This window comes from Ranitomeya imitator, chromosome 3, assembly GCF_032444005.1.
Source record: "Ranitomeya imitator isolate aRanImi1 chromosome 3, aRanImi1.pri, whole genome shotgun sequence".
Lineage (NCBI taxonomy): Eukaryota > Metazoa > Chordata > Amphibia > Anura > Dendrobatidae > Ranitomeya > Ranitomeya imitator.
Genome location: NC_091284.1, coordinates 651303169 through 651330576, shown reverse-complemented (window position 1 = coordinate 651330576; position 27408 = coordinate 651303169). Strand labels below are relative to the sequence as shown.

Sequence of the window (27408 nt, the reverse complement as noted above, 5' to 3'; positions counted from 1 at the left end):
GATGTTTACCCTGGTTACCAGCGTAAAAAAACAAACAAACAGCACATACTTACATTCTGGTGTCCGTCAGGTCCCTTGCCGTCTGCTTCCCGCACTCACTGACTGCCGGCCGTAAAGTGAAAGTGAAAGCACAGCACAGCGGTGACGTCACCGCTGTGCTCTGCTTTCACTTTACGGCCGGCAGTCACTGAGTGCGGGAAGCAGACGGCAAGGGACCTGACGGACACCAGAATGTAAGTATGTGCTGTTTGTTTTTTTTTAGTTTTACGCTTGTAACCAGGGTAAACATCGGGTTACTAAGCGCGGCCCTGCGCTTAGTAACCCGATGTTTACCCTGGTTACAAGCGAACGCATTGCTAGATCGCATCGCTAGATCGGTGTCGCACACACCGATCTAGCGATGACAGCGGGAGATCCAGCGACGAAAGAAAGTTCTAAACGATCTGCTACGACGTACGATTCTCAGCAGGATCCCTGATCGCTGCTGCGTGTCAGACACAGCGATATCGTAACAATATCGCTGGAACGTCACGAATCGTACCGTCGTAGCGATTGAAATGGCACTGTGTGACGGTACCCTAAGGGAACATGGTACAATACACACTACTGAGTCACATTATGAGTTTACGTGATGAAATTCAAGCAGATTGGTTTTGCCTGTGATTAAAATTTTTCATATTGATTTTTGGAATGATTTGGTTGATGGTTTTGGTTTCCATTGATAAATCATTTTCTTCTCCATGATATACACAATTTATATCAGTAAAGATTTTCACCTAAGGTAAATCTTTAGTTCATCATGGTCTAATGTGATATTTCATTGTTCTGTTCACTTTTGGAGCAGTGTAGTTTAATTATAATAGCCTATATTTTAGTTGGTTTTGTAGTCGGATTTATCCCTTTTTCACTCAGAATTTGAATACCATATAATCTGTTTTACTTTTTTCCAGATTTATCAGAACGCATAAGAAGAGATAATATTATTGCTATTCACCCTGATTTCAGAATGATAGTCTTGGCCAATAGACCCGGGTTTCCATTCTTGGGAAATGATTTTTTTGGTGCATTAGGTAAGTAGTAATATTATATATATCTTTTTATTATTATAAAACCTCCATTAATTGTTTTGTATCCTAACAAATATATTCATTAACCCATTAAGAATCACTTACTGTTCTTTGAAAATTGACACTGTAAATCGCCAGTCTGCAGTGATGTTTATAGCAGGAGCAGAAGGGATCAAGAGTTCTTAGAACAACGGGGGACCCTGGTGAGAAGACAGTGGCAGATTATTACAGCTTCTAGCTTTTCTGCTTTATGCTACATACTGTACCTTAATCTTGGCTATTGGTAGTGTATGCAGCAGGGTTGGTGCAGTGCGACATTTAGACAGGCACCACAGAAAGTTCAGCATAAACAGTGTCTTTATTTTTAGACTCACAAACCATATCTTCCGGCTCGCAGACGGGTTTCCACAAATATAATCCATGTTCAAAACCTGTTGCCCTGGACAATGGCCCCACCATGTCTCTTGAGTGCATCTGCCACCTTGAAGTCACTGGCTCTGTGTTAGCTCCACACAAACCTGGGTTGCACAGAGCCTCCTGCTCTGCAGTTTGCAAACTTCAAACTGACACACCGAAAGCCAAACTGACAGATTTTTAAATGGAATTGTGGCCGTAAAGCCACTTCCAAAACCCGGAGTGGAGAGAGGGATTTACCCCACTACCAAACCTGCAAATCACTCTAAAAATAAGACCTTGACAGGTTTTCCTAAAAATCTGACTGAGTCAACTACTTGAACCCAATCCACTCTTTCTTTAATTTTGCCTTGTGATTCACAGGCGTTCTGCTGTGAACACAAGGTGCTCCAGCGGGTTTAATAAGACTCTGTCTGCATCATGGGGGACACATATCGGCCCTCGCATATGATTCCCCTCACTGCCTCACTGTAGCCATAAAGATCATATTCGTCTTGTATTATCCTAATTTTGATAATCAAATAAGCATCAGTCGATAGTGTAACCCCTTAACGACCACCAATAAACTTTTTAACGACTGCCATTAGGGGCCTTTTTACTCAGCACCTTTTTATGTCACTTCTTTGCTGGTAAATTTTAACCCTTTTTACATCCAAACAAAAAAAGTATACCGTGTTTTTCCGACCATAAGACGCTCTTTTTTTTTTTTCCTGCAAATTTGGGAGGAAAGTGTGGGTGCGTCTTATGGTAGGTATGTAACATGGGGAGGGGGCAGCAGTGAGTGGGATCGCACTGGTATCCCATGCAGGAGGCAGAAAAATGGCCCCGCCCCGCTGCCAGGCTGCAGGAATCAGTGCTGGGGAAACCACATAGTCCCGAGGATTAAAGTGCAGTGAATATTCATTAGCCGCTTCCCCGCCCACCTGTCAGCTGAGCGGGGAGCTACACATGAATACTCCTTCACTTAAGCAGCGGACACACATGGTTTCCCCAGCCCTGGATTCCTGCAGCAGCTGGGGAGATCTGTGTGTGGAGTGGAGGAGGCGGCAGCAGGGGCCCGAGGAGACCGCTGCATACCTGACAGCACAGCTTCTGCCTGCTGTGCTGGATGCCAAGTGCATAAGGACCTATGTGATGTCATGAAGTGGGCGGGCTGGAGCATCACATGACAGCACAGAGCCCTCCCTCTTGACGTCATCACAGGTCCTTCAGACACCCACTAGAATCTGCTGGCTTCCTCTTATGACCTGTGCTGTGGAGAGGCAACAAGAGGGAGGGCTCTGTGGTGTCGTGGGATGCTCCAGCTTTTTACCTCACCACAGCGTGGCTGGCTGCCATAATTAAAAGGTTAGTCTATACAACACGCAATAAAGCACTCTGCCATTCCTGTGGTGAACTATAACTCCCAGCATACCGTCGGATCTGCAGGACATGCTGGGAGTTCTCCCATGGGTTCTTAAAGCAGCACTCCAGTGTTATTTTTCAGTGCTGGAGTGGTGCTTTAAATTTAAGCCCTGTGACCCCATTCTTATACTCACCCTCCAGCGTCTTCATATAGTACTTTACAGACACCACACTGGTCCCAAAGCTTCCAATATAATAACATACTATTATATGTGGTGTTATTATATATAATAGTATGTTATTTGTTATTAAATATTTTACCACTTTTTTTTGCTTCAAATAATTTTTTCCCTATTTACCACCTCTAAACCTGGGTGCGTCTTATAGTCCGAAAAATACGGTAATTGAAAATTCATGCTGATGTAAAGTAGACATTTGGGAAATGTTAGTTATTAACTGTTTGTGGTCTGAATGCCTGGTTGAAGGATATAAACATTCAAAGTTTGAAAATTGCTAATTAAAAAAAAATTCTGCAAATTTCAAATATTTTTATAAAACAAAAACATATCGACCTAAATTTACCTCAACATAAAGTGCAATGTGTCACATCATTTGCCTAGGAAAAGTTGGACGCCCCCATACATGTTAAAAGATCAGCGGATTCAGGCAAGAACAGCAGGTTTGGCTGGTTTTTATCAGATTTGTATATATGGGGACCATAACCACTTCATGACCTTGGGATTTTTCGTTTTTCTGTGTTCGTTTTTCACTCCCCTTCTTCCCAGAGCCATAACTTTTTTATTTTTCCGTCAATTTGGCCATGTGAGGGCTTATTTTTTGCGGGACGAGTACTAGAAAATGGGAAAAAAATTACAAGTGCGGTGAAATTGCAAAAAAAGTGCAATCCCACACTTGTTTTTTTGTTTGGCTTTTTTGCTAGGTTCACTAAATGCTAAAACTGACCTGACATTATGATTCTCCAGGTCAGTACGAGTTCATAGACCCCTAACATGACTAGGTTATTTTTTATCTAAGTGGTGAAAAAAAATTCCAAACTTTGCTAAAAAAAAAAAAAAAATTGCGCCATTTTCCGATACTCGTAGCGTTTTCATTTTTCATGATCTGGGGTTGGTTGAGGGCTTATTTTTTGCGTGCCGAGATGACGTTTTTAATGATAGCATTTTGGTGCAGATACGTTCTTTTGATCGCCCATTATTGCATTTTAATGCAATGTCGCGGCGACCTAAAAAACGTAATTCTGGCGTTTCAAATTTTTTTCTCGCTACGCCGTTTAGCAATCAGGTTAATGCTTTTTTTAATTGATAGATCGGGCGATTCTGAGCGCGGCGATACCAATTATGTGTAGATTTTTTTTTTATTATTGATTTATTTTGATTGGGGCGAAAGGGGGGTGATTTAAACTTTTATATTTTTTTTATTTTTTTCACATTTTTTTTAACTTAATTTTTTTACTTTTGCCATGCTTCAATAGCCTCCATGGGAGGCTAGAAGCAGGCACAGCACGATCGCCTCTGCTACATAGCAGCGATCTGCTGATCGCTGCTGTGTAGCAGAAATGGAGGTGTGCTGTGAGCGCCGACCACAGGGTGGCGCTCACAGCCACCGGTGATCAGTAACCATAAGTCTCAAGAACCTCTATGGTTACCATCCTGACGCATCGCCGACCCCCGATCATGTGACGGGGTCGGCGATGACGTCATTTCCGGCCGCCCGGCCGGAAGCGGTAGTTAAATGCCGCTGTCTGCGTTTGACAGCGGCATTTAACTAGTTAATAGGTGCGGGCAGATCGCGATTCTGCCCGCGCCTATTACGGGCACATGTCAGCTGTTCAAAACAGCTGACATGTCCCGGTTTTGATGCGGGCTCACCGCGGAGCCCTGCATCAAAGCAGGGGATCTGACCTCGGACGTACTATCCCGTCCGAGGTCAGAAAGGGGTTAAACAAGTCGTCCAATGCTGGACCTTTGATTGTCTCCAATTTGTAGAATAGTTTCACAACTGGACTGGATCTTGTGACATTGTTTGTGTCACGTAAATGCTGCAGCCCATCAGTGTAGGTTGAACAGCAGCAGTCCAAAAATGACATAACTGAGATGATAAGATTGTCAGGGACACAAGTCTTGGAGTGGAGGAACGGTACCATTCCAGTAATTTGAGTATGCGCTCTCGATTCCAGCCAATTTTGCATTCATAGCATAAAACGGTGCTCCTTCCCTTCCGAGCCCTACCGTGCGCCCAAACAGTGATCTTCCGCCACACGTGGGGTATCGGCGTACTCAGGAGAAATTGAACAATAAGTTTTGCCATCCATTTTCTCCTGCTACCTTTGTTAAATTAAAAGATTTGGTGTTAAAAGATGATTTTTGTGGAAAAATTTGATTTTTAATTTTCATGGCTCTACGTTATAAACTTATATGAAGCGCCTGGGGATTCAAGTTGCTCACCAAACATCTAAATAAGTCCCTTTCTTGTCTAATTTCGAAAATGGGATCACTTGTGGGGGGTTTCCACTATTTAGTCACATCGGGGCTCTCCAAACGTAACCTTCCAGCCAATTTTGCTTAAAACGACAAGAAACGTTGCTCTTTCCCTGCCTAGTCCTGCCGTGTGCCTAAACAGTGGTCTTCCTTCATGGTTTTAGTGGAAAAAAATTAGATTTTTAATTTTCACTGCTCTACGTTATAAACTTAATTGAAGCACTTGAGGGGTTCAGGGTGCTCAACAAACATCTAGATACGTCCCTTGAGGGGTCTAGTTCCCAAAATGGGGTCACTTGTGGGGCATTTCCACTGTTTAGGCACATCAGGGACTCTCCAAGTGCGACATGATGTCCTCTCTCGATTCCAGATATTTTTATGCTCAAAACCTCAAATGGTGCTCCTTCCCTTCTGAGTCCTGCTGTGCGCCTGAAGAGTGGTCTTTCTCCATACATGGGGTTTTAGCGTACTCAGGAGAAATTGCACAACAGCTATTGTGGTTCATTTTCTCCTGATACCCTTGAGAAAATAAAAAACATTGTGTCCGAAGTAAAATTTTTCTGAAAAAAGTTACCGTATATACTCGAGTATAAGCCGACCCCCCTAATTCTGCCACAAAAAAACTGGGAAAACTTAATGACTCGAGTATAAGCCTAGGGTGGGAAATGCAGCAGCTACCGGTAAGTGTCAAAAGTAAAAATAGATACCAATAAAAGTAAAATTAATTGAGACATCAGTAGGTTAAGTGTTTTTGAATATCCATATTGAATCAGGAGCCCCATATAATGCTCCATAAAGTTCGTTATGGCCCCATAAGATGCTCCATATTAAAATATGCCCCATATAATCCTGCATGAAGGTTAATAATGGCCCCATAAGATGCTCCATAGACATATTTGCCCAATATAATGCTGCGCAAATGCTGATTATGGCCCCATAAGATGCTCCATAAAGATATTTGCCCCATATTGTGCTGCACAAACATTATGGCCCCATATAGTGCTGCACAAACGTTATGGCCCCTTATAGTGCTGCACAAACGTTATGGCCCCTTGTAGTGCTGCACAAACGTTATGACCCCTTATAGTGCTGCACAAACATTATGGCCCCATATAGTGCTGCACAAACGTTATGGCCCCATATAATGCTGCACAAACGTTATGGCCCCATATAATGCTGCACAAACGTTATGGCCCCATATAGTGCTGCACAAACGTTATGGCACCTTATAGTGCTGCACAAACATTATGGCCCCATATAATGCTGCACAAACATTATGGCCCCATATAGTGCTGCATAAACGTTATGGCCCCTTGTAGTGCTGCACAAACGTTATGGCCCCTTGTAGTGCTGCACAAACCTTATGACCCCTTATAGTGCTGCACAAATATTATGGCCCCATATAGTGCTGCACAAACGTTATGGCCCCATATAGTGCTGCACAAACGTTATGTCCCCTTATAGTGCTGCACAAACATTATGTCCCCTTATAGTGCTGCACAAACGTTATGTCCCCTTATAGTGCTGCACAAACGTTATGTCCCCTTATAGTGCTGCACAAACGTTATGTCCCCTTATAGTGCTGCACAAACGTTATGTCCCCTTATAGTGCTGCACAAACGTTATGTCCCCTTATAGTGCTGCACAAACGTTATGTCCCCTTATAATGCTGCACAAACGTTATGGCCCCATAGATGCTCCATACAGACACTTGCCCCATTTGCTGTGATAAAAAAAAATCACATACTCATCTCTCCGTCGCTCAGGCCCCCGGCGCTTTCAATATTCACGTGTTGATCGTTTTGGCGCCGCTCCTTCTTCAGCACTGACGTTCAGGCTGAGGGCGCGCACTAACTACGTCACCGCGCCCTCTGACCTGAGCGCCACTGTTGAAGATGGAGCGGCGCTGGAACGAGGAGCAGGTGACTATCGCGCAGCGCTCCCCTCCCCGTTATACTTACCTGCTCCTGGCGCTGTGCAGTCCCTGCTTCCCCGGCGCTGCAGCTTCTTTCTGTAGTGAGCGGTCACCGTTACCGCTCATTACAGTAATGACTATGCGGCTCCACCTCTATAGGAGGTGGAGCCGCATAGTCATTACTGTAATGAGCGGTACCATGTGACTGCTCAGTACAGGAGGAAGCTACCAGCGTCAGGGAAGCCAGGGACCTGCAGGGACCGCGCCAGGATCAGGTAAGTATAATTAGACAGCTCCCGCTCCCCCTCACCTGTCGACCCCTGGGTATGACTCGAGTATAAGCCGAGAGGGGGACTTTCAGCCCAAAAACGTGGGCTGAAAATCTTGGCTTATACTTGAGTAAATACGGTATGTTGTTTTTTTCTTCCACATTCCATTAATTCCTGTGAAGCACCTGAAGGGTTAATAAACTTTTTGAATGTGGTTTTGAACACCTTGAGGGGTGCAGTTTTTAGAATGTTGGCACTTCTGGGTATTTACTGTCATATAGACCCCCAAAATCACTTCAAAAGTGAGGTGGTCCCTAAAAAAAATGGTTTTGTAAACTTTGTTGGAAAAATGAGAAATTGCTGGTCTGCTTCAAACCCTTATGACTTCCTAACAAAAAAAATTGTTTAAAATATTATGCTGATGTAAACATGTGGGAAATGTTATTTATTAACTATTTTGTATGACTTTAAGGGAACCTGTCACCTCTTTTTTTCAAGATGATATAAAAATAGCGCTAAATAGGGGCAGAGCTGTGCTTTAAATTAGTGTATTTTTGGAGCCTTTATTCCCCACCTATGCTGCCGAAATACCTTTGTAAAGTCGCCGTTTTGGGCTGTCACTCACGCTTGTCTGGTCATATCGGCGTGGTGACAGCGCTGTTTCTCTCCCAGATCTCCGTTGGTGGCGTAGTGGTGTATCTCGGCTTCAGGAAAATGGCCGCCGCGATCTCCATCTGCGCACGCGCGGCATCCCGCGGCCATTTTCCTGAAGCCCCGGGAAGCCGAGAAGTACCATCTGCGCACGCGCGGCCTCACAAAGATGGCCACGCCAACCAATAAACCGCGGAATAGCGCAGATCTCCTTTTTTCCTTCACCTGCGCACTGGATTCGCCTGCTGGGCATGCGCACACCACTACGCCACCAACGGAGATCTGGGGGAGAAACAGCGCTGTCACCATGCCCATATGACCAGACCAGCGTGAGTGACAGCCCAAAACGGCGACTTTATAAAGGTATTTCGGCAGCATAGGTGGGGAATAAAGGCTCCAAAAATACACTAATTTAAAGCACAGCTCTGCCCCTATTTAGCGCTATTTTGATATCATCTTGAAAAAATGGGGTGACAGGTTCCCTTTAATGCTCTGATTTAGGGGCATAAAAATTAAAAGTTCGAAAATTGTGAAATTTTCAAAATTTTTGCCAAATTTACATTTTTTCACAAATAAACGCTAGTCATATCGAAGAAATGGTATCACTATCATAAAGTACAATATGTCACGAAAAAACAATCTCAGAATCAGTGGGATCCGTTGAAGTGTTCCAGAGTTATAACCACATAAAGTGACAGTGGTCAGATTTCAAAATTAAAGTGTAGTCATTGGAAAAAAGTAAAACACTGCACTCATCCAGTTCAATTTTGCTAAAGTGAAAAAAGTTTATTGCAGACGTGAAGGCAGAAAACAGTGAGGCAACAAGTTTGACGTTTCGGCCACTCAGTGGCCTTGTTCACAAATGGTGCTGTAACAAAGAGATAAACAACAGTGTATGAACATAACATATGCATAGTAATAAAAATATATATACAAAACTATTTACACAGAAGATATACAGTGGGGCAAAAAAGTATTTAGTCAGTCAGCAATAGTGCAAGTTCCACCACTTAAAAAGATGAGAGGCGTCTGTAATTTACATCATAGGTAGACCTCAACTATGGGAGACAAACTGAGAAAAAAAAATCCAGAAAATCACATTGTCTGTTTTTTTAACATTTTATTTGCATATTATGGTGGAAAATAAGTATTTGGTCAGAAACAAAATTTCATCTCAATACTTTGTAATATATCCTTTGTTGGCAATGACAGAGGTCAAACGTTTTCTGTAAGTCTTCACAAGGTTGCCACACACTGTTGTTGGTATGTTGGCCCATTCCTCCATGCAGATCTCCTCTAGAGCAGTGATGTTTTTGGCTTTTCGCTTGGCAACACGGACTTTCAACTCCCTCCAAAGGTTTTCTATAGGGTTGAGATCTGGAGACTGGCTAGGCCACTCCAGGACCTTGAAATGCTTCTTACAAAGCCACTCCTTCGTTGCCCTGGCGGTGTGCTTTGGATCATTGTCATGTTGAAAGACCCAGCCACGTTTCATCTTCAATGCCCTTGCTGATGGAAGGAGGTTTGCACTCAAAATCTCACGATACATGGCCCCATTCATTCTTTCATGTACCCGGATCAGTCGTCCTGGCCCCTTTGCAGAGAAACAGCCCCAAAGCATGATGTTTCCACCACGATGCTTTACAGTAGGTATGGTGTTTGATGGATGCAACTCAGTATTCTTTTTCCTCCAAACACGACAAGTTGTGTTTCTACCAAACAGTTCCAGTTTGGTTTCATCAGACCATAGGACATTCTCCCAAAACTCCTCTGGATCATCCAAATGCTCTCTAGCAAACTTCAGACGGGCCCGGACATGTACTGGCTTAAGCAGTGGGACACGTCTGGCACTGCAGGATCTGAGTCCATGGTGGCGTAGTGTGTTACTTATGGTAGGCCTTGTTACATTGGTCCCAGCTCTCTGCAGTTCATTCACTAGGTCCTCCCGCGTGGTTCTGGGATTTTTGCTCATCGTTCTTGTGATCATTCTGACCCCACGGGGTGGGATTTTGCGTGGAGCCCCAGATCGAGGGAGATTATCAGTGGTCTTGTATGTCTTCCATTTTCTAATTATTGCTCCCACTGTTGATTTCTTCACTCCAAGCTGGTTGGCTATTGCAGATTCAGTCTTCCCAGCCTGGTGCAGGGCTACAATTTTGTTTCTGGTGTCCTTTGACAGCTCTTTGGTCTTCACCATAGTGGAGTTTGGAGTCAGACTGTTTGAGGGTGTGCACAGGTGTCTTTTTATACTGATAACAAGTTTAAACAGGTGCCATTACTACAGGTAATGAGTGGAGGAAAGAGGAGACTCTTAAAGAAGAAGTTACAGGTCTGTGAGAGCCAGAAATCTTGATTGTTTCTGACCAAATACTTATTTTCCACCATAATATGCAAAAAAAATGATAAAAAAACAGACAATGTGATTTTCTGGATTTTTTTTTCTCAGTTTGTCTCCCATAGTTGAGGTCTACCTATGATGTAAATTAAAGAGGCCTCTCATCTTTTTAAGTGGTGGAACTTGCACTATTGCTGACTGACTAAATACTTTTTTGCCCCACTGTAGGTACTGGCACCCATGTCATAACCTGTAGAAGGAGGAAAAACGGTTCTAGTGATCCTGCAACCAATAGTAAACCCGGAGGATAAGAAGAAAGGAGGTAGGGTTTAAAGAGGATAAGATCTCTACAAGCGGGAGGATCTGGTAAGAGATTCATAAACATACCCTTTAGGAACTGTTTGTGACACGTCAAGTAAGAACAAGGATAAAGTAATATGTAGCCAAGTAAGGGTAGTCCGGCTGTGGCCTATATGGAATGAACACAAGAGGCTGTCGACAAAGAAGTAGATGGTGCAATCAAACAACAATCAGTAAAATAAAAATGTATAGAGCCATATGAGGTTGGAATAATGTATATATGTATATATATAGGAGAGAGTAATTACCCAAATGGCAGATAAAGCTTGTCTTATTATTCAATAGTCGGAAGCTGTAGTGCAGTCCAGCGATAAATTTGAGACATCTGTCAAAAGGTCAGGTTGGCTGTAATATATATAGTATAGGGATGTATACTCTATATAAGTTCAAGGATAGACCAGTAAAACAAGTAAATCAGCCAAGTTGCTACCTGGATTGTTAAGTTGGCTCATATGTGGCCCTGCAGACTCGAGAGTTCCAGCAAAGAGAATAGGGTGAGGCAGGGAATATTAGAATCCCTTCATGCCGTGTCAGTCATCTTAGTAAGGACCTACGTGCCTATAGAGGGTATGAGCAGGGATACAAAGCGTCATGTAAAGTCTAGAGTCCGACCCAGGGTACTTATCTTAAAAGTCCAGATGTAGTCTCACAGTCATTGGTGGTGCAATGGAGGCGCGGTCCGGGGTCGCAATGTCCGCAGTTGGAGGTACCGTGGGAAGCGCCGACACAGGCAGTGTCTAGGCGGTGAGAGCGGCGGTAACTGGACTCCAAGGCGTGGAGTTTTAAGCTGGCCACAGCCGGTCACGTGACCGGAAAGGGAAGAGCCCGCCCGCACCTGCGCACTAGCCTAAACGAGGACTATGTTACAGGCGCCTGCGTGTGAGGCTTGTGTTGCCGGCGTCTGCGCGTTGATAGGGAGAACCGGCGCCTGCGCAGAGCGTTGTCCTAGAGGGCACAGCGCAGAGGAGGGATGTGTGCTTGCGCATGAGAACTATAGGGGCCGAATATGCCGGGCGCAACAGCGCTGCGGAGGAGAGCCACTCTAAGTCCAAAATGTCTCTGGGGAGCCAGGGGCTAGATCAATCCATGGCAATAGAGATTAGCTAGGCACTGGTATAGGAGAACTAGGAAGAGAGGAGCGTAATAATCCTATTGGAGGACCTCGGCATGTAGTATACCTATATGAGCATGAGGTGGTAGTATGTATCCTGTGTAGTAGGTGACATACGACTGGAGGAAAAAAAACAAAGCCGGAGTACAATAGGGAAACTAGGAGTACAATATGTTAGTAGTTGCACTGTGGTGGAGAAAATAAATTGACATTCTATATAGATATAATATAACATGACGGTACTGTAGTAGGAGTCCAAACCAACAATGATTATTCATAAGGAACCCGAGTTGAATAGGTAGGAAAAAGCATGGGCAAAATAACAAATAAATAAACAAAGTATATAAAAAGTAAAAATGAAATATAAAATATGAAAAATAAAAAATAAAAAAATAATAAAAAATAAAAAAGGGGGGGGGGGGGGAGGGGGAATTGTAAAAAAGTTAAGGGTAAATGAAGCTTAGGGGGCTCCTAAAGGGTGTGTCTCTTACCATCCCGTGGAGATACGATACGAAATCTACATGTGCAGACGGTTAGTTTGCCTAAGGGAAAGAAAATCTGGTTAAGATAGCCAATCCAACTCCCTATTGAGTCCTTTCGGATGAAGTGTGTCAAGCGTGTATATTGAATATACCTATTCAACTCGGGTTCCTTATGAATAATCATTGTTGGTTTGGACTCCTACTACAGTACCGTCATGTTATATTATATCTATATAGAATGTCAATTTATTTTCTCCACCACAGTGCAACTACTAACATATTGTACTCCTAGTTTCCCTATTGTACTCCGGCTTTGTTTTTTTTCCTCCAGTCGTATGTCACCTACTACACAGGATACATACTACCACCTCATGCTCATATAGGTATACTACATGCCGAGGTCCTCCAATAGGATTATTACGCTCCTCTCTTCCTAGTTCTCCTATACCAGTGCCTAGCTAATCTCTATTGCCATGGATTGATCTAGCCCCTGGCTCCCCAGAGACATTTTGGACTTAGAGTGGCTCTCCTCCGCAGCGCTGTTGCGCCCGGCATATTCGGCCCCTATAGTTCTCATGCGCAAGCACACATCCCTCTGCGCTGTGCCCTCTAGGACAACGCTCTGCGCAGGCGCCGGTTCTCCCTATCAACGCGCAAACGCCGGCAACACAAGCCTCACACGCAGGCGCCTGTAACATAGTCCTCGTTTAGGCTAGTGCGCAGGTGCGGGCGGGCTCTTCCCTTTCCGGTCACGTGACCGGCTGTGGCCAGCTTAAAACTCCACGCCTTGGAGTCCAGTTACCGCCGCTCTCACCGCCTAGACACTGCCTGTGTCGGCGCTTCCCACGGTACCTCCAACTGCGGACATTGCGACCCCGGACCGCGCCTCCATTGCACCACCAATGACTGTGAGACTACATCTGGTCTTTTAAGATAAGTACCCTGGGTCGGACTCTAGACTTTACATGACGCTTTGTATCCCTGCTCATACCCTCTATAGGCACGTAGGTCCTTACTAAGATGACTGACACGGCATGAAGGGATTCTAATATTCCCTGCCTCACCCTATTCTCTTTGCTGGAACCCTCGAGTCTGCAGGGCCACATATGAGCCAACTTAACAATCCAGGTAGCAACTTGGCTGATTTACTTGTTTTACTGGTCTATCCTTGAACTTATATAGAGTATACATCCCTATACTATATATATTACAGCCAACCTGACCTTTTGACAGATGTCTCAAATTTATCGCTGGACTGCACTACAGCTTCCGACTATTGAATAATAAGACAAGCTTTATCTGCCATTTGGGTAATTACTCTCTCCTATATATATACATATATACATTATTCCAACCTCATATGGCTCTATACATTTTTATTTTACTGATTGTTGTTTGATTGCACCATCTACTTCTTTGTCGACAGCCTCTTGTGTTCATTCCATATAGGCCACAGCCGGACTACCCTTACTTGGCTACATATTACTTTATCCTTGTTCTTACTTGACGTGTCACAAACAGTTCCTAAAGGGTATGTTTATGAATCTCTTACCAGATCCTCCCGCTTGTAGAGATCTTATCCTCTTTAAACCCTACCTCCTTTCTTCTTATCCTCCGGGTTTACTATTGGTTGCAGGATCACTAGAACCGTTTTTCCTCCTTCTACAGGTTATGACATGGGTTCCAGTACCTATATCTTCTGTGTAAATAGTTTTGTATATATATTTTTATTACTATGTATATGTTATGTTCATACACTGTTGTTTATCTCTTTGTTACAGCACCATTTGTGAACAAGGCCACTGAGTGGCCGAAACGTCAAACTTGTTGCCTCACTGTTTTCTGCCTTCACGTCTGCAATAAACTTTTTTCACTTTAGCAAAATTGAACTGGATGAGTGCAGTGTTTTACTTTTTTCCAGTTATTGAGGGTCTCTGGATCCCGTGCACTAGCACCATCAAGAAACTCTACCTATCTGTCGAGTGCTAGCTCTTTATCCTTTCAAAGTGTAGTCATTAACCTATAAAGTGGCTTGGTCCTTAAGGGGTTAATACTACAGCTACCCCCACTATGTATGGTAGGTTTGTGAGTGGCAGTTTAGGCCAGTATTTTGCTCCTGTGCTGCCCCCTCTTTTATCATGGGTTCTCCTGCATCTTGATAGTGCATTGGTAATCTGACCTGGTGTTGGTAAGGCTGTTTCTTTTTCTCTTATGTTTTTTTTTAGATTTTGTCCCATGTTAGCCATAGATTATTAGTTTGCCTCATCTTTAGACTGTCTTGTCTTCACTATTAGTTGTCCGAATTGGGTTCAGTAAGTTATGCCAAACCGTGGTGCAATTTAAACACTTGATAGCACGATTTAGGACACGCCCTCTTTCATGTCAAATCACGCCCCGGTGCCTTTGGGGTACACCTCTTTTCCTAGCAAATCAAAAAGTTTGTATAGAGGATTTTCTAGATGTGGAGAAAGTCATGTTCTGTTTTATTGCACATACAGCTTAGTATAGCAGTCCTACGGCTGTCCTGTGAGATGGTGTAATGGGTCTTCTCTTGCAGGGGATATCTTCAGTTGCCACGCAGTGGATAATCCCGTGCCCCAGTCTGAACTTGCCATGCTAAGACAATATGGGCCCAATGTGCCTGAAGCCATATTGCAAAAACTTGTAGCTGCCTTCGGAGAGCTTAGAAGTATGGCAGACCAAGGAATTATCTCATATCCGTATTCCACCAGAGAAGTTGTTAATATTGTGAAACACCTGGAGGTAAATGTAAATTTTAGTACTCCCATCTATACACCATTCCAATGCATGAATTATAATGATGTATGACTATGTCCTTCACATATGAAACATTAACTTCCTGTTATATGAAAATACCAAATATCCCTCAATATTGTAACCAGATGGTCCCAGTGGGTCGGATGTTCTAAGATGTGTTATAACTTGTGTATTGTCCTATTAATTTTTTTTTTGCATTTTTCATAAATACTTTAAAATGTAAAAGTAATAATTCATTTGAACATTTCACATGTCTGCGTAAATGAACACTACTGAATAGAGGCTGCAAAGCTCAATATTACAATATCTTACAAAATCTACACACTAGAATCAGTTATGGGTAAATGTGGAAATATCTGACAATTTGGTTAGTTTTAACTGTATAGGACAACACTGCACCTAAGGCCAGGGTCACAGCAGCGTATATTCTCTCATCCGAGAGAATCGGGTCAATTATGCAGATCACACTCTGATCAGAGTGTGATCATAGTGCATTACTATACTCTCGGATGAGGACAACATGGAGAAAAGAAATTTCTTCATTGTTGGTCCATGAAATTCGGATTCCACTCAGAGATCACCCGAGTGCAGCCTGATGTTTTCCACAAACAAATAAAGTAGCACTCTGTAGCACTATGGCATGCAAACATGAAATATACGAAATTTGAATTGCATTACTGCTCTAGAAAATTAGAAAATTGAGAATACTCAGCGCATAAATTGTTCAATTCATGTATATCCGGCTGCCACGATAAGGCGATTCTTGTTGCTGGGAACCTGCCTGTATGAATCCTTTCTTAGGGTATGTTTCCACGTGCAGTAAACGCTGCGTGTTTGACGCTGCATAGAGACGCAGCGTCAAACACGCAGCGTCCAGATGTTACAGCATAGTGGAGGGGATTTAATGAAATCCCATCTCCACTATGCGTGGTAACACGCACGCGGCGGCCCTGCGACTCTGGACATGCTGCGCGTCTTTTAAGATCGCAGTATGTCCGTATACCTTGCGGCGACGCTGCGTCGCTGCAAGGTATAGCACAGGGCCCTACGGTGGGGTGCGAAGATCCCCGATGTGTGCCATGAACACATCCGGCATCATCGCGTCCCAGAAAGGGGGCGGGGCTTAGCGCAGAGCGGGTTTGCCGCTCCGACGAAACCGCCGGCCATCCTGATCGTGGACACGCAACCTTAGGCTAAAGCCTACATCTCTATGAGAAGGTAGGATCCTGCTGTAAGAGTAGACATCTCCATATATATCCAACAATTTATGCGCCAAGTATTCTCAATTTTTTTTAAATTTTCTAGAGTAGTAATGCAATTCAATTTTTTTCCTTGGAAAGACTAATGTTGGTCCTAGTGCGATCTGATGTTTTCTTGGATCACACTCAGAGCAATAATACGGTAGTCTGCATGAGCCCTAAGAGAGAGAAAAAAAGCGGTGATCTTGGAGGTTTTTTGTATTTCTCTTTTAGGGTAATGTGATTTTTATTCAGCTAAAAAAACGCCTGAATGACAGAAGCTAGTATCAAGTAAAATCATATTCTATTGTATTTGTCTTGTTTTCGTCTTTTCACACAGAGGAAAACCTACTGATATATATATATATTGAAGGGACCCTGCAACTCTTACGAATTAAATCACATGCGCATACTAAACACTTATATTGATTTAAAAATATAGCTTAAAATGTGAAAATCTAGATTAATAAAATATACAAACATGTCGCGTTTCATCAATTAACTGGACTAATTGGTGTCTGTGTAGATTAATGTCTCCAGCTGTAATCTAATTCTTGCAATTAATGGGCTGCTGTTGCCTGCTTGGTCAACATAAATTATTATTATTTCTATACATTTATTTCTTATTCTATGAAAAAATAGATATTGTTTTTGCCTTTGTATGTATATTCCAGGGAAGATAACTTTGTAAGCTTTCTGATGGAGCTAATGGAAGTGTGCAGCATGCAAATAAGTTGCTTTTTGGCAAGTAGCAATAGAATATCATTAAAGGAAAACAAGCACTTTTCTATTTTTGTATACAATGCATGCACGTGCACCATGTAGCTTTATTTTATAATTCTTTCCATTTTTATGATTGGATTTTATAGGAGAAAATGAAATATACTAAAGAAAAAATTTTCATCCTCTTAATATATTGGAGTCATCATACTATATAATACGGTGTACTTACAATTGCTCATTTTGCCCTTCTACCCACTTAATTTCTCTCTTTTCCATTAGGTCTATGACATCAATTGATTAAAAACAGACTAGCAGATTAAGCTCTATGTAGAAACAGGAGGTCTCTTTTCCCTGCATGAGTCATCACTGCAAAAGTCCATGATGGGGGAAGGAGGGAGAAGCTAGGCCAGGAGTTGAAGAAGGGAATGACTCATGCATGGAAAAGAGGCTTCCTGTTTCTAGATAGAGCAGAGAAAAGAGAAGAATTAACTGGGTAGAAAGGCAAAATGAGCAATTGTAAGTACACAGTGCTATATAATATAACAATTGCAATATATTAAGATAAAACCTTTGCTGAGAATGCTGCTTTAAAAGGCCCAAAATGTTCGTTTCCCCTCGTTCCGCTTTACCAGTCTTTGTACTGCTGATTGCACAGCAGAATTTCAAAAATACATGTACAATGGATACCTAGAATATATTCTTATATATCTAATGTATATTATGCTTCTTTTCGTGTTTATTCCCAACCAGAAATTTCCCAATGAGGGGCTCGCAAATGTTGTCCGCAACGTCTTTGATTTTGATTCCTACAACCAAGAAATGCGGGAAATCTTGATTAACTCCTTGCACAAGCATGGGATCCCAATAGGAGCCAAACCATCCAGTGTCCAGCTCGCTAAGGAGTAAGGATTAATAACGTTTTATAAAAATTGTTTTTTAGAACTTTACTGTCCACTGTCATCAGATATTATACATCAATGAAGAATATGAAAGGACAGATAACTTGTCATTGTAAATGTTAGTAGCTATTTCTAATAAAACAAAGCTGTTGCTTTTTCATGTGTGTGCTTTTGTGCTTCTTCATATCTGAAGAAAGTGTCGGTGAAATAAAAACTTTCTATAAATGGTTTTTCTTTACCACCTCTTAGCTATATTGCCTGAATGCATGACCTTGGTTGGAGCCCAGCTTTTTACTTAAGAAAATAATATTAATATTTTAATTTCCGTTATTCCTTCATTCATGCATCTTACGCTTCTCGTCTTGTGCATTTGCTTTTCTTTATACATTTTTGTGATTGATGTTAGAAGCCACTGTAAAGGCCCGCATGCATAAATCGGCGGTTATCCAGCAACCATCTAGTGCAGGGTCGGTAATTTATTTTCCTGATGGACCCCATGAGAGAATGTGACTGTTGTGGAGGGCCTAACCAATAGGCTGAAATTAATTATGCTCAATATTACCATATTAATTATAATTCTTATTTTGTAATATTAATTGTATCACATAAGTACACTACCGTTCAAAAGTTTAGGGTCACTTAGAAATTTCCTTATTTTTTAAAGAAAAGCAGTTTTTTCCAATGAAGCTAACAATAAATGATTCAGAATTACACTCTATACATTGTTAATGTGGTAAATGACTATTCTAGCTGCAAACGTCTGGTTTGTAATGCATGGGTGTATAGAGGCCTATTTCTAACAACCATCACTCCAATATTCTTATGGTACTTTGTGTTTGCTAACTGTGTAAGAAGGCTAATGGATGGTTAGAATACCCTTGATGAAAACCCTTGTGCAAGTATGTTACCACAGCTGAAAACAGTTTGGTTGATTATAGAACCTATAAACCTGACCTTCCTTTGAGCTATTTAGAATCAGGAGCATTACATTTTTTGGTTCCGTTAAACTCTCAAATGGTCAGAAAAAAAAGAACTTTCATGTGAAACCCGACAGTCTATTCTTGTTCTTAGAAATGAAGGCTATTCCATGCGAGAAATTTCCAAAAAACTGAAGATTTCCTACAACGGTGTGTACTATTCCCTTCAGAGGAGAGCACAAACAGGCTCTAACCAGAGTAGAAAAAGAACTGGGAGGCCCCGCTGCACAACTGAGCAACAAGACAAGTACATTAGAATCTGTAGCTTGAGAAATCAACACCTTACAGGTCCTCAACTGGCAGCTTCATTAAATAGTATATGCAAAATGCCAGTGTCAACATCTACAGTGAAGAGGTGACTCCAGGTTGCTGGCCTTCAGGGCAGAGTGGCAAAGAAAAAGCCATATCTGAGACTGGCTAATAAAAGGCAAAGATTAATATGGGCAAAAGAACACAGACCTTGGACAGAGGAAGATTGGAAAAAAGTTATGGACAGACAAATCCAAGTTTGAGGTGTTTGGATCACACAGAAGAACATTTGTGAGACGCAGAACAACTGAAAAGATGCTGGAAGAGTGCCTGATGCCATCTGTCAAGCATGGTGGAGGTAATGTGATGGTCTGGGGTTGCTTTGGTGCTGGTTAAGTGGGAGACTTGTACAAGGTAAATGGATATTGAATAAGGAAGGCTATCACTCCATTTTGCAACGCCATGCCATACCCTGTGGACAGCGCTTGATTGGAGCCAATTTCATCCTACAACAGGACAATGACCCAAAGCCCACCTCCAAATTATGCAAGAACTATTTAGGGAAGAAGCAGGCAGCTGGTATTCTATCTGTAATGGAGTGGCCAGCGCAGTCACCAGATCTCAACCCCATTGAGCTGTTGTGGGAGCAGCTTGACAGTATGGTGCGCAAAAAGTGTCCATCAAGCCAAACCAACTTGTGGGAGAGACTTCTGGAAGCATGGGGTGAAATTTCTCCAGATTACCTCAGCAAATTAACTGCTAGAATGCCAAAGGTCTGCAATGCTGTAATTGCTGCAAAGGGAGCATTCTTTGACGAAAGCAAAGGTTGAAGGAGAAAATTATTATTTCAAATAAAAATCTTTTTTTCAAACCATGTCACTGTCTTGACTAGATTTTCAATTCATTTGATTAATAAAAGTATGAGTTTTCATGGAAAACACAAAATTGTCTGGGTGACCCTAAACTTTTGAACAGTAGTGTATGCTGACACACCTACATACAGTGTGAGCCCTCACACAGTCCCCCAATATACGCGATGAAACCCATCACAGTACCCCTTTATATAGTATGAGCCTCTAATAGGCCCCCTATATACAGTTTGAGCCCTCACGTAGCCCCCTATATACAGTATGAGCCCCCATATATATTATGAACTACCACGCAGCACCCTGTATACAGTAGCCGCTATATACAATGATCCTCAAAATAGCCACCCTATATACAGTACGAGCCTCCAGAAAGCCCGCATATATACAGCATGAGCCCCAAAGCAACCTCCGTTTGTACAGCATGAGCCCTCACAGAGCCCTCCTTTATACAGACACAAAATCCACACACATGCACATGTGATACTCACTGGCACTCCTACTCCTGTCTTAGTTGTATTTGTATATACAATATAGTGATGTCATCACGTCTGCTGTCTGTCGCACATGCTGAATGGTGGAAAAAGCCGGTGGCTCCTTCCTGCACCATTATATTTACCGCTGTTTGCATCCTGAGGACGCAGATGGCGATGGTATCGGGACGCTCGGCCGGGGAGAGTGTCTTCATGGTGTGACCAATGTGCCAGTGTTTTCAGGCCTCTGGCTGTCTTGATTCCCAGGCCGGACTGGAACATCCAAAAGGCCTGATGTATCCAGCGGGCAGCACTAGTGTATAGTAATGTTTCCGGACTCTCGCATGGCATACGACTTTAGGGAAGAAGAGAATCGGGCAATTGAAGTTTTAACACTGTAGTTTTAGTTTTTATGGGAGATAAACCTACGTCTAGAGAGGTTTTCTCTCCTCTGCGCCTTAAAACACGTAAGCACTGACAGGCGTTCATGTCTGTGGGCAATCGGAAAGGATAGCTTAGAGACAAGAGAATGTTGACAGCTAACTCATGTGTATGGCTAGCTTAATACTTTGGGAGCTTCGTATTAATGGGAATTATGCATGGTACGTGTAAAGTCTATTGTGATTTTATTTTATGGCTAGCTTACTACCTTGGGAGCTGCTTTTTAGCGGGAAATATGCATGATGTATGTAAAGTCAATTTTTTTTTTTATTGCGTTATAGTCCCTCTTAATTCCTAGCCCAAATGTCTACAGATACGGTAAATAGAAATGTTAATTGGCATCATTGATTTTTAAGTGCTCAGTCATCTCTTGACAATCCTTTACTTTTTAGAATTAGATTTTTGGGGGCTAAATTTAGTACACTATGTTAAAAAGGAATCTGTCACCAGGTTTTGGCACCTAATCTAAGAGCAGCATGATGTAGCGGCAAAGACCCTGATTCCAGCGATATGTCACTTACTGAGCTGCTTGCTGTAGTTTATATAAAAAAAATCACTGTTTTATCAGAAGGAGATTATCACTAGACGACTAGTAAATCTGCAGCCATGTACGTCCTCTACATTCATGAGCTCTGTATAACCCTGCCCCCACGACTGATTGCCAGCTTTCTGCCTATGCACAGTGTGCACAAAATGCTGCTGATCAGTGGTGTGGACAACCGCATACAGAACTTGGAATTCAGAAAACTGTTAGATCTGCAGAAGATAAACCAAGGATTTTATCAAACCTACAGCAAGCAGCCCAGTAAGTGGTACATCGATGGAATCCGGGTCTCTGCTCCTACATCATGATGCTCTGAGGTGTGGTAGCAAAAACATGGTGATAAATTCCCTTTAAATACATATTTTATGCAGTGCTCATATTTTCCTAAGTGCTTATTTGTGCCTTCAGCCTATGTGTCTCAGTTTTTAATAACCTCACTTTATTAAGTAATTTTTCCGTCTCCTCCATTGCCGGCATTTGCAGTAATCGCACTGCACTTGGATGACAACCAAGTGTAGTCTGATGTTTCACACACAACCCTAGACTTGTATTGGTTGCGTGTGATCTGATTCTCAGATACACTTGCAGCATGCTGAGATTGTCCTCACATGCCGAATTGGCATTAGAAAATAATCGCAGACCTGAGCTGCCCCATAGTATAACACTGGGCTGAGTGCTATGCAATGTTTTATCTCATAACACTCAGCCCTGTTATACGCTTGTCACTCCGTCCTAAAAAAACAATATGATACGAACAAGCAATGCTCAGCATAAGTATAGGCCAAACTCTTCTCTTACTTATTTTTAACTTTCAAACCAGTACAAAACGCAACATGAACAGAAAAATAAATCATCTTTGCAGTTGATGCACAAAAATAGAACAGCTTTATTACGAATAGCTCTATTGTTATTACCCTATTTTTTGGACTATAAGACGCACTTTTTTCCTCCAAAAATGTGGAGGAAAAGGAGGGGGGGTGCGTCTTAGAGTCTGGATGTACCTGCTCGGGCTTTGGTGGGGGTGTGGTGGAACAGCGGGTCACAGGAGGCAGGAGTCCACGGCTGCAGCTTGCTCCCTTGCCCGCTACTAAAGAGGAATTCATTTTCACTGCATTCCACACCCCTGGGCATGGAGGGCAGTGAATATTAATTTCTCTTTAATAGAATCCTGGTATGCATGGCCCCATCATTATCCTGGTATGATTGGCCTCCATCCCTATCCTGGTATGCAGGGCCCCATCAGGAAACATTTAAAAAAACACACATTACACTTACCTTCCTGCGCTCCCTCGCAGCATCTTGTTTCCAGCAGCTACTTTATGCTTGTAAGCAGTGTATGGGAGGTATGTCATGCTACTTACAACCCAAGGGCAGCTGCTGGAACACTGACTGCTTCCCATGTTGGGACTATGTGCATGAAGGGCAATGAGTATTCATTGCTCTTTAGTAGTGAGCAAAGTGTCAGCCGCAGCCTTCCTGCTGCTGCCAGCGGTCACGTGCCCCCGCTACTAAAGGGAATAAATATTCACTGCATTCCACTACTATGGTCCAGTGCATATTATAGTCCGAAAAATATGTATCTTGATGTTGCTATTCCTTATTTTTCCCTTCCTTGTCCACATTGGCATAAATGATTGCTCTTATTTTACCACTTTGTTTGCTTTAGAGACTTTGTAATACATATTTATAAAAATGCGGCTTCTGTGAGCAGCTTTAAATACCAGGGTCAAAGGACAAACAAATAGTTCCCTGGACCCAGATTTCCATTCACTGCTTATAGCTATTAGATAGGCTTCTATGAAGGCTTCTGTGGCCCACAAGCTGCTTTGTCTGTATAACTGCATCAGCTCCATCTTTCTGTACAGTCCAGTAGGTTAGTTCTGAAGGCATTGGTTAAGGTAGACTAGATAAGACTACTAGGTATTAAACACTGAAACTGTATCTGAAAAATGACAATGCTTTCTATGTTATGAATTTTTTCCCACATGTACAAGACCACAACAAGTTTTTGTCAATGTAGAGAAAGCCTTAAAAAGATCAGCGGATAGTCCTCATTTAATACCTCAAAGGGACCGCAGGAACAGAATAAAGCTGGACTCAGAATAGCAACTCTTACATGTTGTACAATACAAAGGCAAAACATATAGGGCAATAACTCTTGCTCTTTTAAAGGTAAATGTGAATTGACCAGGAGCCCACATTATCAACAACAAGGCAACTCCACACAGGTAATTTATTTTACTAAAAAAAAAAAATTGATTAAAGCACAGACTTCAAGCTTTCTATCTGACTCCGGTTTCGCCAGGAATGGCTTCATCCGGGGTGTGACGCATAGTTGCCTGGTTATTGTGGGCCCCCAGACTGGTTATTGTGGGTCTCATCATCTTTATAGGAGGAAGAGAATACCAGATCAAGGTATTTATTTCCTTTTTAAATATTCCTCCATTTTTTTATAACCTAGAAGAGTGCGGTATCTTTTAAGATATATTATACCACCCACTGATTCTGATTCCTTGAGATAAGGTCAAGCCTGCACATTACAGCTGTTCATATATTATACTAAAACTAGCTGAAGAGCCCGGCGTTGAGTGGGCATAGTAAATATCTGTGGTTAGTTATAGCACCTCACTTCTTTTATTTTCCCATCACGCCTCTCATTTTCCCAATCACATCTTTCATTTTCCCCCTCACATCTCTCATTTTCTCCCTCACACCTCTCATTTTCTCCCTCACTCCTCTCATTCCCCTTTAACACTTCTCATTTCGACCTCACGTCTGTCATTTTCCGATCACTTCACTATTTTCCCTCACTCCTCTCATTTTGCACTCACACCTTTTCATTTTCACCTCACACCTCTCATTTTCACCTCAGTATATACATGTTTGTCATCTCCCTTATATGTAGTATACACCTGTATGTCATCTCCTGTATATAGTATATACCTGTATGTCATCTCCCCTGTATATAGTATATACCTGCTGTGTGTCATCTCCCCTGTATATAGTATATACCTGTATGTCATCTCCTCATATATACAGAATATACCTGTATGTCATCTCCTATATATAGTTTATACCTGTATGTCATCTCTTCCTGTATATAGTATATACCTGTGTGTTCTCACCTGTATATAGTATATATCTGTGTGTCATCTCCTCCTGTATATAGTATATACCTGTATGTCATCTATATATAGCACATACCTGTATGTCATCTCCTCCTGTATATAGTATATACCTGTATGTCATCTCCTCCTGTATATAGTATATACCTGTAGGTCATCTGCTCCTGTATATAGTATATACCTGTGCCATCTTTTCCTGTATATAGTATATACCTGTATGTCCTCTCCTCCTGTATATAGTATGTACCTGTATGTCATATCCTCCTCTATATAGTATATACCTGTGTGTCATCTCTCCTGTATATAGTATATAACTGTGTGTCATCTCCCCTGTATATAGTATATATCTGTGTGTCATCTCCTCCTGTATATAGTATATACGTGTGTCATCTCCCCTGTATATAGTATATACCTGTATGTTATCTCCTCCTGTATATAGTATATACCTGTATGTCATCTATATATAGCACATACCTGTATGTCATCTCCTCCTGTATATAGTATATACCTGTAGGTCATCTGCTCCTGTATATAGTATATACCTGTGCCATCTTTTCCTGTATATAGTATATACCTGTATGTCATCTCCTATATATAGTATATACCTGTATGTCATCTCCTCCTGTATATAGTATATACCTGTGTCATCTCCCCTGTATATAGTATATATCTGTGTCATCGCCTCCTGTATATAGTATATACCTGTATGTCATCTCCTGTATATAGAATGTACCTGTATGTCATCTCCTCCTCTATATAGTATATACCTGTGTCATCTCCCCGTATATAGTATATATCTGTATGTCATCTCCTCCTGTATTAGACCTCGTTCACACGTTATTTGCTCAGTATTTTTACCTCAGTATTTGTAAGCTAAATTGGCAGCCTGATAAATCCCCAGCCAACAGGAAGCCCTCTCCCCTGGCAGTATATATTAGCTCACACATACACATAATAGACAGGTCATGTGACTGACAGCTGCCGTATTTCCTATATGGTACATTTGTTGCTCTTGTAGTTTGTCTGCTTATTAATGAGATTTTTATTTTTGAAGGATAATACCAGACTTGTGTGTGTTTTAGGGCGAGTTTCGTTTGTCACGTTGTGTGTGTTGAGTTGCGTGTGGTGACATGCATGTAGCGACTTTTGTGAGATGAGTTTTGTGTGGCAACATGCGTGTAGCAACTTTTTGTGTGTCAAGTTGCATGTGACAGGTTAGTGTAGCAAGTTGTGTGCAGCAAGTTTCGTGCATGGCGAGTTTTGCCCGTGGTGAGTTTTATGTGGTGCCTTTTGAGTATGTGCAAGTTTTGTGTGAGGCAACTTTTGCATGTGTTGCAACTTTTGTGCATGTGGCAATTTTTCCGCGTGTGCAAGTTTTGCGTGTGGCGAGTTTTCCATGAGGTGAGTTTTGCACTTGTGGCGAGTTTTGCGTGAGCCTAGTTTTTGCATGTGGTGAGTTTTGCGCGTGGCGAGTTTTGAGCGGCGACTTTTGTGTTTCGACTTTTATGTGGCGAGGTTGGTGTATGTGTGGTGTAATGTGTGCTGAGGGTAATATGTGTTCAAGCACGTGGTAGTGTGTGGCGCATTTTGTGTGTGTGTTCATATCCCCGTATGTGGTGAGTATCCCATGTCGGGGCCCCACCTTAGCAACTGATCGGTATATACTCTTTGGCGCCATCGCTCTCACTCTTTAAGTCCCGCTTGTTCACATCTGGCAGCTGTCAATTTGCCTCCAACACTTTTTCCTTTCACTTTTCCCCATTATGTAGATAGGGGCAAAATTGTTTGGTGAATTGGAACGCGCGGGGTTAAAATTTCGCCTCACAAGATAGCCTATGACGCTCTCGGGGTCCAGACGTGTGACTGTGCAAAATTTTGTGGCTGTAGCTGCGACGGTGCAGATGCCAATCCCGGACATACATACATACACACACACACACACATTACACAGATACACACACACATTCAGCTTTATATATTAGATGAAACTTGCCTATCTTGTAACCCTAGAAGTCCTTAATATGAACAAATGTTTGTGATTTTTGATGCATTCCAAGCGTTTGTGTTAATTGACATATTTATCCCCTATATCTACATCATATAAAACTGAGAACAGCAATAAAATATAAATAAAATCAGTTACACGTAACTGTTAAATGCCAAGTTGACAGGTTAATCTTAAGCTGATCATTAATATACACTCCTGTCCTCGCTATAGCCCTGCATCAACATTCAAACCAGTGCATTGTCTATAAAAAGAGAGGAGAGCTGCGTCACTTGTTACTTCACTTCTTTTTGGGGGTGCACTGTCTAAATTCAACTTGTTTATTCCTGTCTCTCCCAAGATGGCATGGATATGATATGCTGTAGACAACAGATTATGCTCTTACTTGATGGCCATAGTAAAAACCTCATTTTCTGTACTAAAGCTGCTTATCAGTTGATCTGCCTTTGTCTATTTAATTTGTGATCTTTACATTCGTCTATATTTCCTGAAATCCTTTAAAGCCAGCCTTATCATACTGTCAGCTGTAAGTGAGAGATGTGGTAGAAATGCCATTTTGTTGTTGAGCTGCATGTATTACTCATGAATGGCTGCCTAGCGTTTCCAAATGTTAATTCACAATGAGCTATTCCCTTGTGATTCCT

At 42.1% G+C, this 27408-nt stretch overlaps 1 protein-coding gene across 1 annotated transcript in view; it reads left to right on the top strand.

Moving 5' to 3' along the window:
• The window catches only part of VWA8 (von Willebrand factor A domain containing 8), a 616504-nt gene that overhangs the window by 377084 nt on the left and 212012 nt on the right, over positions 1-27408 (top strand). Inside the window, exons 25-27 of the mRNA XM_069758217.1 lie at positions 951-1070; positions 15004-15209; positions 17936-18087. Coding sequence (XP_069614318.1) covers positions 951-1070; positions 15004-15209; positions 17936-18087 — 478 coding nt within the window. The remainder of the gene's footprint in view (positions 1-950; positions 1071-15003; positions 15210-17935; positions 18088-27408) is intronic.